Here is a 13,002-nt window from a genome sequence, read left to right on the forward strand (position 1 = left end):
TGGAACAAGAGCCTCGCCTGTATTGTCTTTCCCCTGAGGACACAAGTCCTACTCAAAACAAACAAGAAACAGAACAAATGGGGCCATGCTCTCTTTCCTGAGTTGCAGGCAGGAGGTTCCAGGTTCAGTCTCCTGGAAAAGGGGCTGGGAGTGTCTCCTGTTCCCTGTTTAAAATCAGCCCTCGATTTTAGAACCATGAGGACTGGACTCTTGCTCTTATCTTTAGGGAGGGAGGAGCTGTATCCCCAGGGGCAGAGCATCTGCTTTGCATGTAGAACGTCCCAGGTGTTCTCAGGTAGCGCTAGGAATGTCCCCTGCTTCTCCCAGCCAGTGCCGGACAGCCCTGAGCTACATGGGCCAAGGGGCAGACCCAGTACAAGACAGCTTCTTCTGTTCCCATTTATCACAGCCGTCTCCTTAAAACCACAAGGACTAGAAACTTAAAACGTGGCCTGTAGATCGGTGGTAGAGCAAATGCTTGGCGTGCAGAAAGCCCCAGGTTCAATCCTCAACATCTCCAGCTAGGCCTGGGAGCGTCCCCTGCCTGAAACTCCAGAGAGCTGCTGCCAGTCAGTGTAGACCATACTGGGGTTAGGTGCCTGGGGTCTCTGCTATTTCCTTCTCTCCCCTCCCCACTGCTCCCCAGTCAGTGGGCCTGCGGCCTCCATATTTGTCATGCCTTCCCACCCAAGCTGTGGAAGCAGAGGCTTCTGGGTAATGTCAGAACATCTGGAAAAACCTGTAGATGGTTGCATTCTGGGCTTAGTTATTTTCTTTCTTTCTTTCTTTCTTTCTTTCTTTCTTTCTTTCTTTCTTTCTTTCTTTCTTTCTTTCTTTCTTTCTTTCTCTCTCCCCCCCCCAACGCAGCTTCGTCAGAGGTTGGAGCTGTTGCAAAACGGCCACAGGAATGGCACCCCCCACGACCTGGAGGTCCAGCTGGAGGAGTTGGAAGAGGAGTGCCACCGACTGCGGGTGGCCTTTGAGAAGAAAAGCCAGGAACTCCAGGGCAGCGTCCAAGAGTAAGTGCAAATCTGTTTATTTTTTTGGAGGGGAGCCTCCCGGAGTTAACTGCAAGCCCACCCTTGCCTTCAGATCTCAAGACCCCCAGGCCGCACCTGCTTCCTGCGCTCCTTCAGGTGGGGGTCTTGTCACCTGAAGGTCTCCATGCGACTTACAGCAAAAAAGGATATACCACACTGTACATAATACCCTTGCAGGAGGGGGGGAGAGGGAGGCAGGGCTGCTGTACAGAGGCAAAAGTTTGCACGTGTTGCCCCTCCCACTTTTGCCTCTGGCCCCGCCCACCACCACCAGGTGGCGCCCGGGAGTGAAAGAGGGATGGAGGATGGATTTGAGCCTTCAGCCGCAGCGTCCTGATCTGCCGTTTCTGGATCCAGAGGGCTAGGGGAGTGGGAACAGAGTTGGCTGTGGCCAAATCGCAGCTCTGCCACCGTCGCCGCCATGTGTCACTTGCGGTCTCGGTGACACTTATATTGCAGGCTCTATATAGCTCAAGGGGCAAATAAACTTTGTAGGCAAGGACACAGCAGAAGGACTTTGATTTAATCCTCTACTCCAGTGGTCCCCAACTCTACAAAAAGCATTATTCAGAGTAGTGGCTTGCACGTCCCACTAAGGAGGAGGATAATAGCAACACAATCAAGTTCAAAACTAGCAATGGATTGCGATCCGATGGAAACTGTTTGGCATAATTGATTCGACAAAATTGAACTTGATCAAGTAATAACCGGCTTTTCAAAGTCTGATAGTTATTGATGCCTCCAGCCCTACTCGGCACAGTTAAGATGAACTTCCCACCCCCCACCCCTTCTCTTTTCTCCTTCCGATTCTTAAGGCTGAAGGACGTGAAAGCAATCAAGGAAGAGACGGAAGCCAAGCTGGCCGACTTGGAAGACCAGCTGATGGAGATGCAGGACGAGCTGGACCGCTTCCGGGAGCCGATGGGAGATTCTCCAGACAGGGATGCTTTGCTGAAAGTAAGTGGCTCCCTGGAGCTTCTGCGTAGCCCCGCAATGTGCCAGTGTAATAGAATCACAGAGTTGTGGGGGTGTAAGGGACCCTTGGGCTCATCTAGTCTAACCCCCTGCAATGCAGGAATCACAGTTCAATAATCCCTGACAGGTGCCCCTCCTCCCAATTTTGGATTTAAAACTTCCAGCATAAGAGAGTTCACCACGTTCCGAGAGAGTCCATTCCGTGATCAAACAGCTCTTTCTGCACAACGACAGCCTTACATTTTTGTGTGTATAGGAAGACATGCAAAACCATGTTTGTGATTAAGAGTGTTGGACAGGGGCCAGGTCCCTGCCATCAAACTTATAATCTTAAAACAACCACAACCACGACACACAAGGAAAAAGGGACACGGAGGGATGAGGAAAAACTCAAACTCTAAGTGCTGGCCCAATTCAGCGGCAGGGGGTGCTTGATGGAGCTGGACCTCCAGCAAAGCAGATGGAGGCAGCCTGAGGGAACAGCCGCCCCCAGGAGAGGATGGAGTGGAGAGGAGGCCTGCTGGGGTGAGAGCTAGCTCTGTCCTCTTTCCCCAGGAGCTGCTGGAGACCAGAGAGGAGCTGGAGGAGGTCCTGAGGGCACGGCAGAAGCTGGAGGACCACCTGCGCCAGCGGGAGAGGGAGCTGACGGCCCTGAAGGGGGCCCTGAAGGAAGAGGTGGCCAGTCACGACCGGGAGCTGGACCGGGTGCGGCAGGAGTACCAGCATGACATGGAGCAGCTCCGACGCAACATGGAGGACGTGTCGCAGGTGAGCCTGTTGGGCTTTACCAGCTCCAGTTTCTCTTTGTGAATGAGAAAGAAGCCCCTCGCACTTAGAAATCTAGCACTTAGAAATCTAGCACATCAGGAAGAAGCGGCCTGCCCTCTCCCTGACATGCTAGTTTTCTGTGTGCAGGGATATCGGGCAGGTTATGGGCCCTGACTCAGATCCATTTGGTTGGGGTTGGAGAGGCTGCTTCTGTGTTAGAAACACTTGGCACAGCGGATCCTGCCGACGACCATCCTTTATAACCCATGGACCATTGCGTTGATCCAGGCCACCATTTACAAACTTGACACCTTGTCCAGGGACCGGTCCTACCGTTAGGCATAGGGAGATGACAAAACATCCTTTATGCCCAAGAATCATTGCCCTGACCCTGTTCACCGCTTACAGATTTTATCTGGGGGCCGGTCCTGCCATTAGGCAGAATTAGACAGCAAGCATCTTATGTGCCCCAGAATCATCTTCCCAACACCATTCGCCACTTACAAAGAGGGCCAGTCCTACCATTTGGCAGAGGAACCGTAGGCCTCCCCCCACCCTCCCTGGGCATGTTTCCTGATCTCCAAGGGCTGCTTCTCCATCTGCTTGGAGTTCAGAGCTGTGCATAGCGCAAGCATGCGCCGTCCAAGCTGGCCTGCCACCTTCGGGTGTGCTAGACGACGCTGCCCCGTTGCCACAAGGTTCCAGCGCCAGCCCACCAATTTGGCACGTGGGGAAAATTGTAGCTTTGCCTCTCCTCATCTCTCGCCAGGATCAGGCCAGCCTGGAGTCGGAGAGGCAGAAGATCAACACCGTGGTGAGGAATCTGCAGAGGGAGCTGCAGGAGAGTGGCGAGGAGGCCTCCCACTGGAAGGAGATGTTCCAGAAGAACAAGGACGAGCTGCGAAGCACCAAGCAGGAGTGAGTCCCCCCCCCCCGATTCCTCCCCAAATCTTTACAAATTGAGCCAATTTATTTTTATGCTCAAGGCAGCATGTGGGTCGCTGGTGCGTCCTGCGTTTTTTTCTGTGCCTCAGTCCTTTTAGGCTTCTGTACTGAGGGGCAGCCTAGACAGCACTTTCCAAACTTTTGGGGGGCCCCCCACTGCCCCCTTGGCTTCATAAACTCATCCGCAATGCCCCTATCCTATTATATAAAAAAAGGATTATTCTGAATAGGACTTCCTGTGACCCACTAAGGAAGATAGTAACACAGGAACATTCAAAAGAATTAATGGGATACAAAATCCAATTAAAACGATTTAGTTTAATTCAACCAATCAGGTGAACTTGATCCAGGGGCCCCAGCTTTTCAAACTCACCCTCCTGCCGCCCCTTCCTTCTTAGCCCCCCTCTAGGTCAGTGGTTCTCAAACTTTTTCCTCTGGACCACACTTTCAGAACAAAAATTTGCTGGTGCCAAACTGATGTGTTTTTTTTTAATCGATAAGAAACACTTTGGAAAACAAAAAGAAACAACTCCTAGCAGTGCTTGATTTATGACATAGGACACAATGACTTTATAATATGCTCATGGGGCATGCACAAAGTATAAAGCAATGCAGCTATGTAAGAGCATGAATAATTCCCGAAATATAAACGAGCCTCTGACATATGTACCTGAAGTATGTATGCAAGCTCAGGGAGAGGTGAGAGCTTGCTTTGGCCGGTAATCTTATTTACACAAGGTCTTACTTGAGACAGAGAAACTCTCATCTCCTCATCAACACAAAGAAGCCTTTGTCTTTCCTGACCTTTTGTATTTGTCAGAGTTGAAAACAATATGTTGTGGAAAACTCTAGGAAAGGGGTGGCCAACTCCCAAGACACTGCGATCTACTCACAGAGTTAAAAACTGGCAGTGATCTACCCCTTTTGGGGGGTTCAGGTCAAAGTTGTTGAGCTTTTTTTTTCTTTAGGAAAGAAAGCCCTGCTTTTTGGGGTTCTGGTCAAAGTTCTTGGGCTTTTTTTAGGACTGAGGACGGCCCTGTTTTTGGGGGTGCAGGGCACACATGTTGAGCTTTTTCTAGGGGAGCAAAAGTTGTTGAGCTTCTGTGGGGGGAGCCAGTGATCTACCACAGATGTCCAGTGATTCACCGGTAGATCACGATCTACCTGTTGGGACGTGCCTGCTCTAGGAGAATAGCCAATGCTTTTGAATAACATCTGTCCTAGAAGCTTTTAGATGTTTCACTTATCTTGCCTTTAGTGTGTGGCCCACCCAGGAGGAAGGGCGGGTGTGAATTTAGCAAATCGCCATTAAATGCCTCCTGTTTCTGGCTCCTTCCTTTCACCACCTCCAGGCTGTTGCAGGTGAAGGTGGAACGCGAGGACTTCGAGGAGGAGCTGAAGGAGCTGAGGGAGCGTTTCGTGGCCGTGCGGCAGGAAGCGGATCAGGCCCGGAACGGCGCTGGGGATTCTGGAGAGGCCAGCGCCCTGAGGAAGGTACACTTGGTTCACGGGGGTTTCTAGGGCAGACTCTGGCTTGCAGGAGTGTGGGTGGGCTTATGTGGAATGTTCAAAGGTTCTGGAACCTGGGTGGGGCCAGGGGCGGGGCCAGGGTGGACAGGAGGCGGGGCTAATCACAGAAGCTTTTTGTTTCACTCTAGCGCAGAGGTCAGCAAACTTTTTCAGCAGGGGGCCAGTCCACTGTCCCTCAGACCTTGTGGGGGGCCGGACTATATTTTGAAAAATATATGTATAAAAATGAACGAATTCCTATGTCCCAAATAAACCAGAGATGCATTTTAAATAAATGCCCACATTCCACTCATGTAAAAACACGTTGATTCCTAGACCATCCGCGGGCCAGATTGACAAGGCGATTGGGCTGCATCCGGCCCCTGGGCCTTAGTTTGCCTACCCATGCTCTAGCAGCCGGGAGAGGGTTCTGTGGGGAACTGAGTTTGGCTGGCAGGCCAGCCCATAAAAACTGGCTCACTAGTTTTCAGTAGACCTGTTTGTTATGAGGGTTGTGGCCTCCCTGCCAGGGATGGAACCTGAGAACTTCTGGGAACAGAGTGTGTGGTATCATTGCACTGAGCTAGGCCCCTTTCCTTAAATAAAGCGGCAAGATTCCAGTCCTCATGGTCTTGTGCTAATGGCTGATTTAAATAGGGACATAGGGATACTGAGTAGAAAGAATAAAGAATAAAATGCAAGCTTTTTCTATTATTGATCAATCAATTGATTTTATTGATTTGTTGACAAAGCACAGAGCACAAGCGTAAGAAAAAGAAGGAACGTGGAGAATAAAAAATGTAAAGCGTAACATATCACATCCTGGAGGGTCGAAAGTACAAAGACATAGCGCGGCTCCAAGGGGATAATCAAGTACTAACTCATGCAAAGGTTCCTTTTAGAAATAATAAAGATGTAGAAGAATAAAACTGTTATCCCCCTGTGAGTTCCGTCATTACTGAGAATAAAGGTTCTGTATATGAGCCAGATATTTGCATATGCTGTTGGAACTGAGCTTAGGATCCAACTCCTAGGAACTGAGGTCCCTTCACTCTCCCCCATAAAATATTTGAGAGGACCATTCCCCCACAAAGTTGATGGGCGTTCCCATTCAAATGGGGTGTGTGTGATTAATTATGCAAGGTGGGGCTCACCTCGGCCCCCCTAATATTTTATTCAAGTTGTCCCCCTTGGCACCGACGGTGTGCTTCAACATCTGTATAAGAAGTAAAATCATGCCATGCATTTGTTTTTTTAATAATTATTTTTATAAAAGATTTTCTTAGGTTACAAAGGTAATGCAATGTCTCATTTTTTTCATGCATCATTTTTACACATCAATTTTACTTGTTGAGACATTATGAGGAAAGGGGGGGAAGAGGTAGGTGGGATGGGGAGTTGGGTGTGGATGCCATGCATTTGTGTATTGGGAAGTTTGATGTTTTATTATGTTTTTGTATGTGTTGGAAGCCACCCAGAGTGACTGGGTATAAATAATAAAAGTGTTATCACACCAATCTCTTGTAGCTCGAGAACTCTTTTCTTCCACGGTGGATTCCTGCTCTGCTTGCACCAGGCTCTGTGGATTTGTTTGTGTGTGTTCGCGTGGCTTTCTAATTCTCTCCTTTTTCCTCGTCCCTGCAGGAGCTGCGTGAGGTCCGGGATCAGCTGAGGGACTTGACGTTGTCCAAGCAGACCCAGGACGACCTCCTCCGCCAGCGGGAGAGGGAGCTGCTGGCATTGAAAGAGGCTCTGGAGGACGAAGTGGGTGGCCACGACCAGGAAGTGACTGAGCTGAAGCAGCAGTTCCAGCAGAACGTCCAGCAGCTACGGAAGGATTATGAAGAGGCCTTCAAGGCAAGGATCTCTGGTGTTTTTTTGCCAGTGTGTGTGTGTGTGTGTGTGTCTTGGCAATCAGCTCCCTGCCCAGAGTTCCCACGGTGATGTCATGTGATTGACATGCGTCTGGCCCCACCCCCTGTTAAAGTTGGCCCTTAGGCATGGGGTGGAGCATCCATCCTGCCCATCTGGGCCCAGCTCCCCTCACCCGTCACATGATAAGAACATCTAAATTTGTGGGCGGTCCAAAGCGGTATAGTCCTTTCTGCCACGTGGGGGCTGTACCACCTCTGTTCTGCTGCGTGCGTGGTAGAACATTCCACACAGAGGGAGAGAGAGCTTGGCTACTTGCCTTTTCTCGCAGCTTTCGGGGGAAAACCTGCCCCTCATGATGTCCCATCTCTCTTCCTGCCCCCTCGCCCGACTTCCTCATCTCATCTCATCTCGTCCAGAGTCCTTTTCCCACAGTGGACAAATACCCTGGTCCTGCTGTTAATCACAGGGAGGCAAATCTCTTGCCTGGTTTTTAGGTTAGATAAGATAAGATATCTTTATTGTCATTGTCCCCTTGCTGGAACAACGAAATTACTCGGTTGCTACATCCACTCAGATAAAGCATTCCGCATAATCCAAAAGTACAAAACCTAATTAAAAACAGTAAATAAAATACAAAATAACAAGTAAAATAAGATGACTTCAAAGTTAGCTCTGCCACCATGAGAACTAGCACATTGGAAGCATTTTATTTATTTATTTTTAAAAAGAGTTAGGCATGAAAGCTTATTGGAAATGATATATAATGAATTGAAAAGGATGTTCAAAATAACTTTTGTTAAAAACAACAACCCAGAAGCTTTTCTTTTGGGAATCATAGGGACAAAACTACCTAAATTGTATAGAAATTTATTTATGTATGCTACTACAGCAGCAAGAATGTTACTCGCCCCAAAATGGAAAGAAGCAGAAGTCCCAGCAAAGGAAGAATGGATACAAAAACTTATGGAATATGCAGAAATAGTAAAACTTACCGGAAGAATAAGAAATCAATGTAACAAACTCTTTATTAAAAAATGGAAATGGTTTATTGAATAGCTACAGATAAAAAGGAAGCAGATAAAAACACTAGCAGGATTATTGTGATAACCTGCAGTTTTGTAAGAGTATATATTTACAGTAGATAATTAAATGAGTAAATTAACTGAATTTGGATATGCAGAAGATATGAAAAAATAAATTTAAGGATCTGCAGAAAGAGGGGGAAAGAAGTCGAATTTTGACATGTTAAACGGATTGTAAAATTAATGCAATGTATAAGTAAAAAACTTAAATGCCTAACTCTTTTTTTTTAAAAAAAATTAACCTGTTTGTCTCTTTCCCACCACCATCAGGTAAAGTCCTCATTGGAAGGTGAGAAGGAGGCAGCCGAGCAGATGAAGAAGGCCGTGGAGTCCACCCTGAGGGAGACACAGGAGGAGAACGACGACCTCCGGCGGAAGATTCTTGGCCTCGAGACGCAGCTCAAGGAGTACAGGCACTTTGCAGACAACTGGCAGGGGACAGAGGCCAGGCTGAAGGAGAAGATTGCAAAACTGGAGGTACTTTTTTTGGGGGGGGGGAGATATCGAGGGAGAGGTTGGGGGCAGTTTCTCGCAAGCCTTTTTATTTTCACACCGTGGCAGTGAACTCTATCCCAACCCAGACTAAAACTCTGAGAACCTCCGGGTATAGGGCGGTATATAAATTCAATAAATAAAAATAATATGGGGATTGAACTTTCAACCTTGACATTATCAGCACCATGCTCTAACTCAGGCATAGGCAAACTAAGGCCCGGGGGCCGAATCCGACCCAATCTGGCCCGCAGACGGTCCGGGAATCAGCGTGTTTTTACATGAGTAGAATGTGTCCTTTTATTTAAAATGCATCTCTGGGTTATTTGTGGGGCCTGCCTGGTGTTTTTACATGAGTAGAATGTGTCCTTTTATTTAAAATGCATCTCTGGGTTATTTGTGGGACATAGGAATTCATTCATTTCTCCCCCCCCCCCCCCAATATAGTCCGCCCACAAGGTCTGGCAGACAGTGGATCAGCCCACTGCTAAAAAGTTTGCTGACCCCTGCCTAACCAACTGACCTATCCAGGATGACTATTACAGTGGTACCTTGGTTGTCAAATTTAATCCGTTCCAGGAGTCTGTTCGACTCCGGAACCATTCGAAAACCAAGCCGCGGCTTCTGATTGGCTGCAGGAGCTTCCTGCACTCAATTGGAAGCCGCACCAGACGTTTGGCTTCTGAAAAACATTCGCAAACCGGAATACTCACTTCCGGGTTTGCAGTGTTGGGGAGCCGATTTGTTCGGGAGCCAAGCCGTTCGACAACCAAGGCACCAGGCTTTCTCAACTTTGGGTTCTCAGATGCTGTCGGACTACAATTCCCATCATCCATAGCCAGTAGGGGCAGCGATCAAGGATGATGGGAGTGGTAGTCCAACAACATCCTTAAGTAATAGGGACTTGAAGGAGCAGCCGCAGATCTCTTGCGCTATGTACTACTGCTGTCTCCCTTTTTTGACGTGAACTCTTGCACTGTTGTCCTCCACCCCCACCCCTTCCCAGTCCGACCGCAAACAGATGGAGGAGTCTCTGGGGGACGCCACGGACCAGGAACAGGAGCTGCTTCTGGTGAAGCGGTCTCTGGAGAGCCGCCTGGAAGACGCCCAGAGGAGCCTCAACCGCCTCTCTCGGGAGCACCAGGACCTGAGCGCCACCCTCCATGAGGAGCTGGCGCAGAAGGAGCAGCTCAAGCGGGCCAAGAGCGAGCTGGAGGAGGAGAAGCGCCTGCTGGACAAGAGCATCGGGAAGCTGACGAAGGAGGTGGGGCCCCCCAGGCGGGCTGGCCGCTGCTGATTAATCAGCAAGCGTCTATAACAATTATTCATGGCATGGAGAGATTGGTAGAGCGGAGGTTTTCTCCCTCCTAACACTAGAGCTCAGAGAGGCATTCAGGGAAGCTGAATGTTGGAAGATTCAGGACAGAAGAAAGGAAGGACGACTTCACGCAGCTTGTAGTTAATCTGATGGCCACTAACCTAGATGGCTTTAAAAGAGGATGAGAGACATCCATGGAGCAGGAGAGGGCTATCCATGGCTCCTGGCCACAGTGGCTTTGCTCTGCCTCCACGGATGGAAGCAGCAATGCTTGTGAATCCCAGTTGCTGGAAACTGCAGGAGGGGAGCGTTGCTTCCATGCTCAAATCCCTCTTGTGGGTTTTCCTTGGGGGCACCTGGTTGGCTACTGTGAGAACAGGAGGCTGGACCAGATGGGCCATTGGCTCTTCTTAAGTTCTGCTGCCCTTTTCTTTTATTTTCGTAGAGGACCTGCTGGAAGCTGCCGAATTCTCAATCTCAGACCATTAGCCCACCTAGTTAAATGTTTTCAGCACTGGCTGGCAGCAGATCTCCAGGGTTGCAGGCAGGGCACGTTCCCATCCCTGCACGGAGATTGTGCCTGGGCCCTTTTGTGTGCAAAGCAGATACTCTACCACGGAGTTAGGGTCCCTAGGGTACCAGGCCTCATGGTCAGGTGTAGAAAAGGCTGGTTTAAAGAGTAAGCCCTGTTCTCTTTGAAATTATCCTTTGAAGGCCCCATTGAAGCAAATGGCAGTTGCTCATGAGCACCAACTGGCTAGCGGCCATGACCTCACCAACCAACTGTCATGCTCTTGATTTGCCCCCTGTCCTTTTTGAGAAGGCTCTGTGCTCAGATTACTTCTGAGTGGGTTGTCCCCCAGTGGGGTTAAAGCTGCCTCCCTTCCTGGTGTCCTTGATTTGATCACTTTTATATTTTTAAACATGGAATACTTGGGACTCCTAGCAATGCCCTCACCTGGGCGCTGGCTTGCTCAGCTTTGGCAGGCCTGCAAAACCAATTTCCTCGGCGTGCCTCTGCCTTCCCTTGCCTTGCCTCGCATTAGGGCTCTACGTGGACTGAATTCAGCTCCATCTAAGGGTCCTGTAGAGGGGGACTGCTCTCTGCTGCAAAGTTGGCCGCTGCACCTCTGCAGCACTGCGGAGGGAGGTGGCGTTTGCTCCCAGCCGGCCATGAGAAGACAGCCAGATCATTAGGTAGCAGGCCCTTGCTGCCAGCTCCCATTTTCTGCTGAGGTTTAAGGAGCTGACACGGGTGATCTGGCGGGGCTTTTAACAGAGCAGCAGGATTGTGACAGGCCCCGCAAGGGTGGAGGGAGATGAGGCGATGACAGGAGCGGCCAGCAGATGATGCCTTGGACTTCATTGGTCCTGAGAGGGAGAGACACAGCATCTTGGGCAGGCTGTGCAGAGATGCCCAAAGACCCTGTATTTCGTGTGTGTCTTGGAAAGAAATTAGCTGTGTGTGTGTTAGAGAGGACCTTGGATGCCCTACCATTGAACTGTGGCTCTCCCACAGCTGTATATATACATATATTGAAAATCCAAAATACCGAGGTTCCTCATCCCTGCTCTAGTTTTATGAAATAGGAGACAATTGGGGGAGCCAGCCATCCTCCCTCTTCTTGGAGACGGGGGGAAATTGGGAAGGGAGTTAACCATCTTCCTGGACCTTGGAAGCAGGAGGGTGACTTAACGGGTCTCGATTAAAACATCCTCCTTGAAGTTTAACCTGGAGTCCCCCTCCTCTCCTCTTCTCCAGCTAGATCAGATGGCTCAAGAATCCCACAGCGCCCTGTCCAAGCTGCAGACTCAGCTGGAGGAATACAAGGAGAAGTCCCGCAAGGAGATCACGGACTCCCAGAAGCAGGCCAAAGACAGGAACACCGAGGTGGAGAAGATGCAGTACAACCTGGGGCGGTTGCAGGACGAGGTAGGATGGGGAGGGGAGGGAAGAGGGCCCTGCTCCCCTTTTCTCTGCTTTCAAAATCAGAGGCGAACACAACGCAAGGAAGGGGCTATGGAATGAGCAGGGGGCTGCGAGACCCCAGAGGTCGCAGTGGACACTGGGCTAGGTGGGGCCAGTCGTCTGAGCCAGGTGAGCTGTCCCTGTCTGTCTGCTTCCTCCTCTTTGGTCTCCATGAGACTCAGCAGGAAGGACAAGGATGGGGAGGAACTAGAGTTAGCTGGCTCCGCCTTTCATTGCGCTGGCTCCGCCTACTCTTTGGTCCCCGCGCCTTCTGCACCACCTTTCCCAGTGGGCATTGGATGGGCCTCTTGGCCTGATCCAGCATCCTTCTTCACTCCCAATAGAACCTCCCTGTGCAGGAGCAGTCTCTCTGATGTTAGGGTAACGCATCGACAGAGGAAGGCTGCCTCTTTCTTTCCCGCCTTGTGAGCTTCTGCCAAAGCATTTCCGAGGCTGCCTCCGGCAGAGTCGGTGTGGCCATAGGGCAAATGTGGATTTCAGCTCCCAGCAGCCCCAGCCGGCAGCCGAGGATGATGGGAGATGGTAGTCCAGCAACACCCAAGGGTTATCCAAGGGGGGTTCCCGCAAGGGGAAAAGTGCCTGGTTAGAGGCAGGGCCTGGGTTCGAATCTCTGATTCCTCCAGAAAGGCAGGCTGGTCTACTCCCTTGCAAACCCACTTCTGTTTCCCTCCCTTCCAGGTGATGCGTCTCAAGCAGGCCCTGCAGGACGCCCAGGCTGAGCGTGAGAACGCCGTCCTGGACAAGGAACTGCTGGCCCAGCGCCTCCACAACTTGGAGCAGGAGATGGAGTCCAAGCGGAGGTCGCAAGACGATCGATCCCGGCAAGTCAAGGCCCTGGAGGTTCGCATTTCCTCCCTCCCCTGCCTTCCTACCGGGTATTTCCTGAACTGAGAATCCCAGCAGACCTCCAGACCCGTGGCTCCAGCACACGTTTAAAGTGATGCAATGCCTCTTCACAAACAGCCTTTGGCTTCCCCCAAAGGATTCTGGGAGCTGTGGTTTGGCAAG

The 13,002-nt window shown here is 50.3% G+C and overlaps 1 protein-coding gene across 2 annotated transcripts in view; it reads left to right on the top strand.

Annotated features, from left to right (window-relative positions):
- The window catches only part of CGN (cingulin), a 54,537-nt gene that overhangs the window by 25,220 nt on the left and 16,315 nt on the right, over window positions 1-13,002 (top strand). For both annotated transcript variants that reach the window (XM_035097881.2, XM_035097882.2), the window contains exons 6-15: window positions 868-1,019; window positions 1,856-1,997; window positions 2,571-2,783; window positions 3,553-3,701; window positions 5,081-5,222; window positions 6,882-7,094; window positions 8,465-8,671; window positions 9,693-9,950; window positions 11,767-11,937; window positions 12,673-12,834. In XM_035097881.2, the coding sequence (XP_034953772.2) occupies window positions 868-1,019; window positions 1,856-1,997; window positions 2,571-2,783; window positions 3,553-3,701; window positions 5,081-5,222; window positions 6,882-7,094; window positions 8,465-8,671; window positions 9,693-9,950; window positions 11,767-11,937; window positions 12,673-12,834 (1,809 nt within the window). The remainder of the gene's footprint in view (window positions 1-867; window positions 1,020-1,855; window positions 1,998-2,570; window positions 2,784-3,552; window positions 3,702-5,080; window positions 5,223-6,881; window positions 7,095-8,464; window positions 8,672-9,692; window positions 9,951-11,766; window positions 11,938-12,672; window positions 12,835-13,002) is intronic.

The sequence above is a fragment of the Zootoca vivipara genome, chromosome 17 (genome assembly GCF_963506605.1).
Source record: "Zootoca vivipara chromosome 17, rZooViv1.1, whole genome shotgun sequence".
Classification (NCBI taxonomy): Eukaryota; Metazoa; Chordata; class Lepidosauria; order Squamata; family Lacertidae; genus Zootoca; species Zootoca vivipara.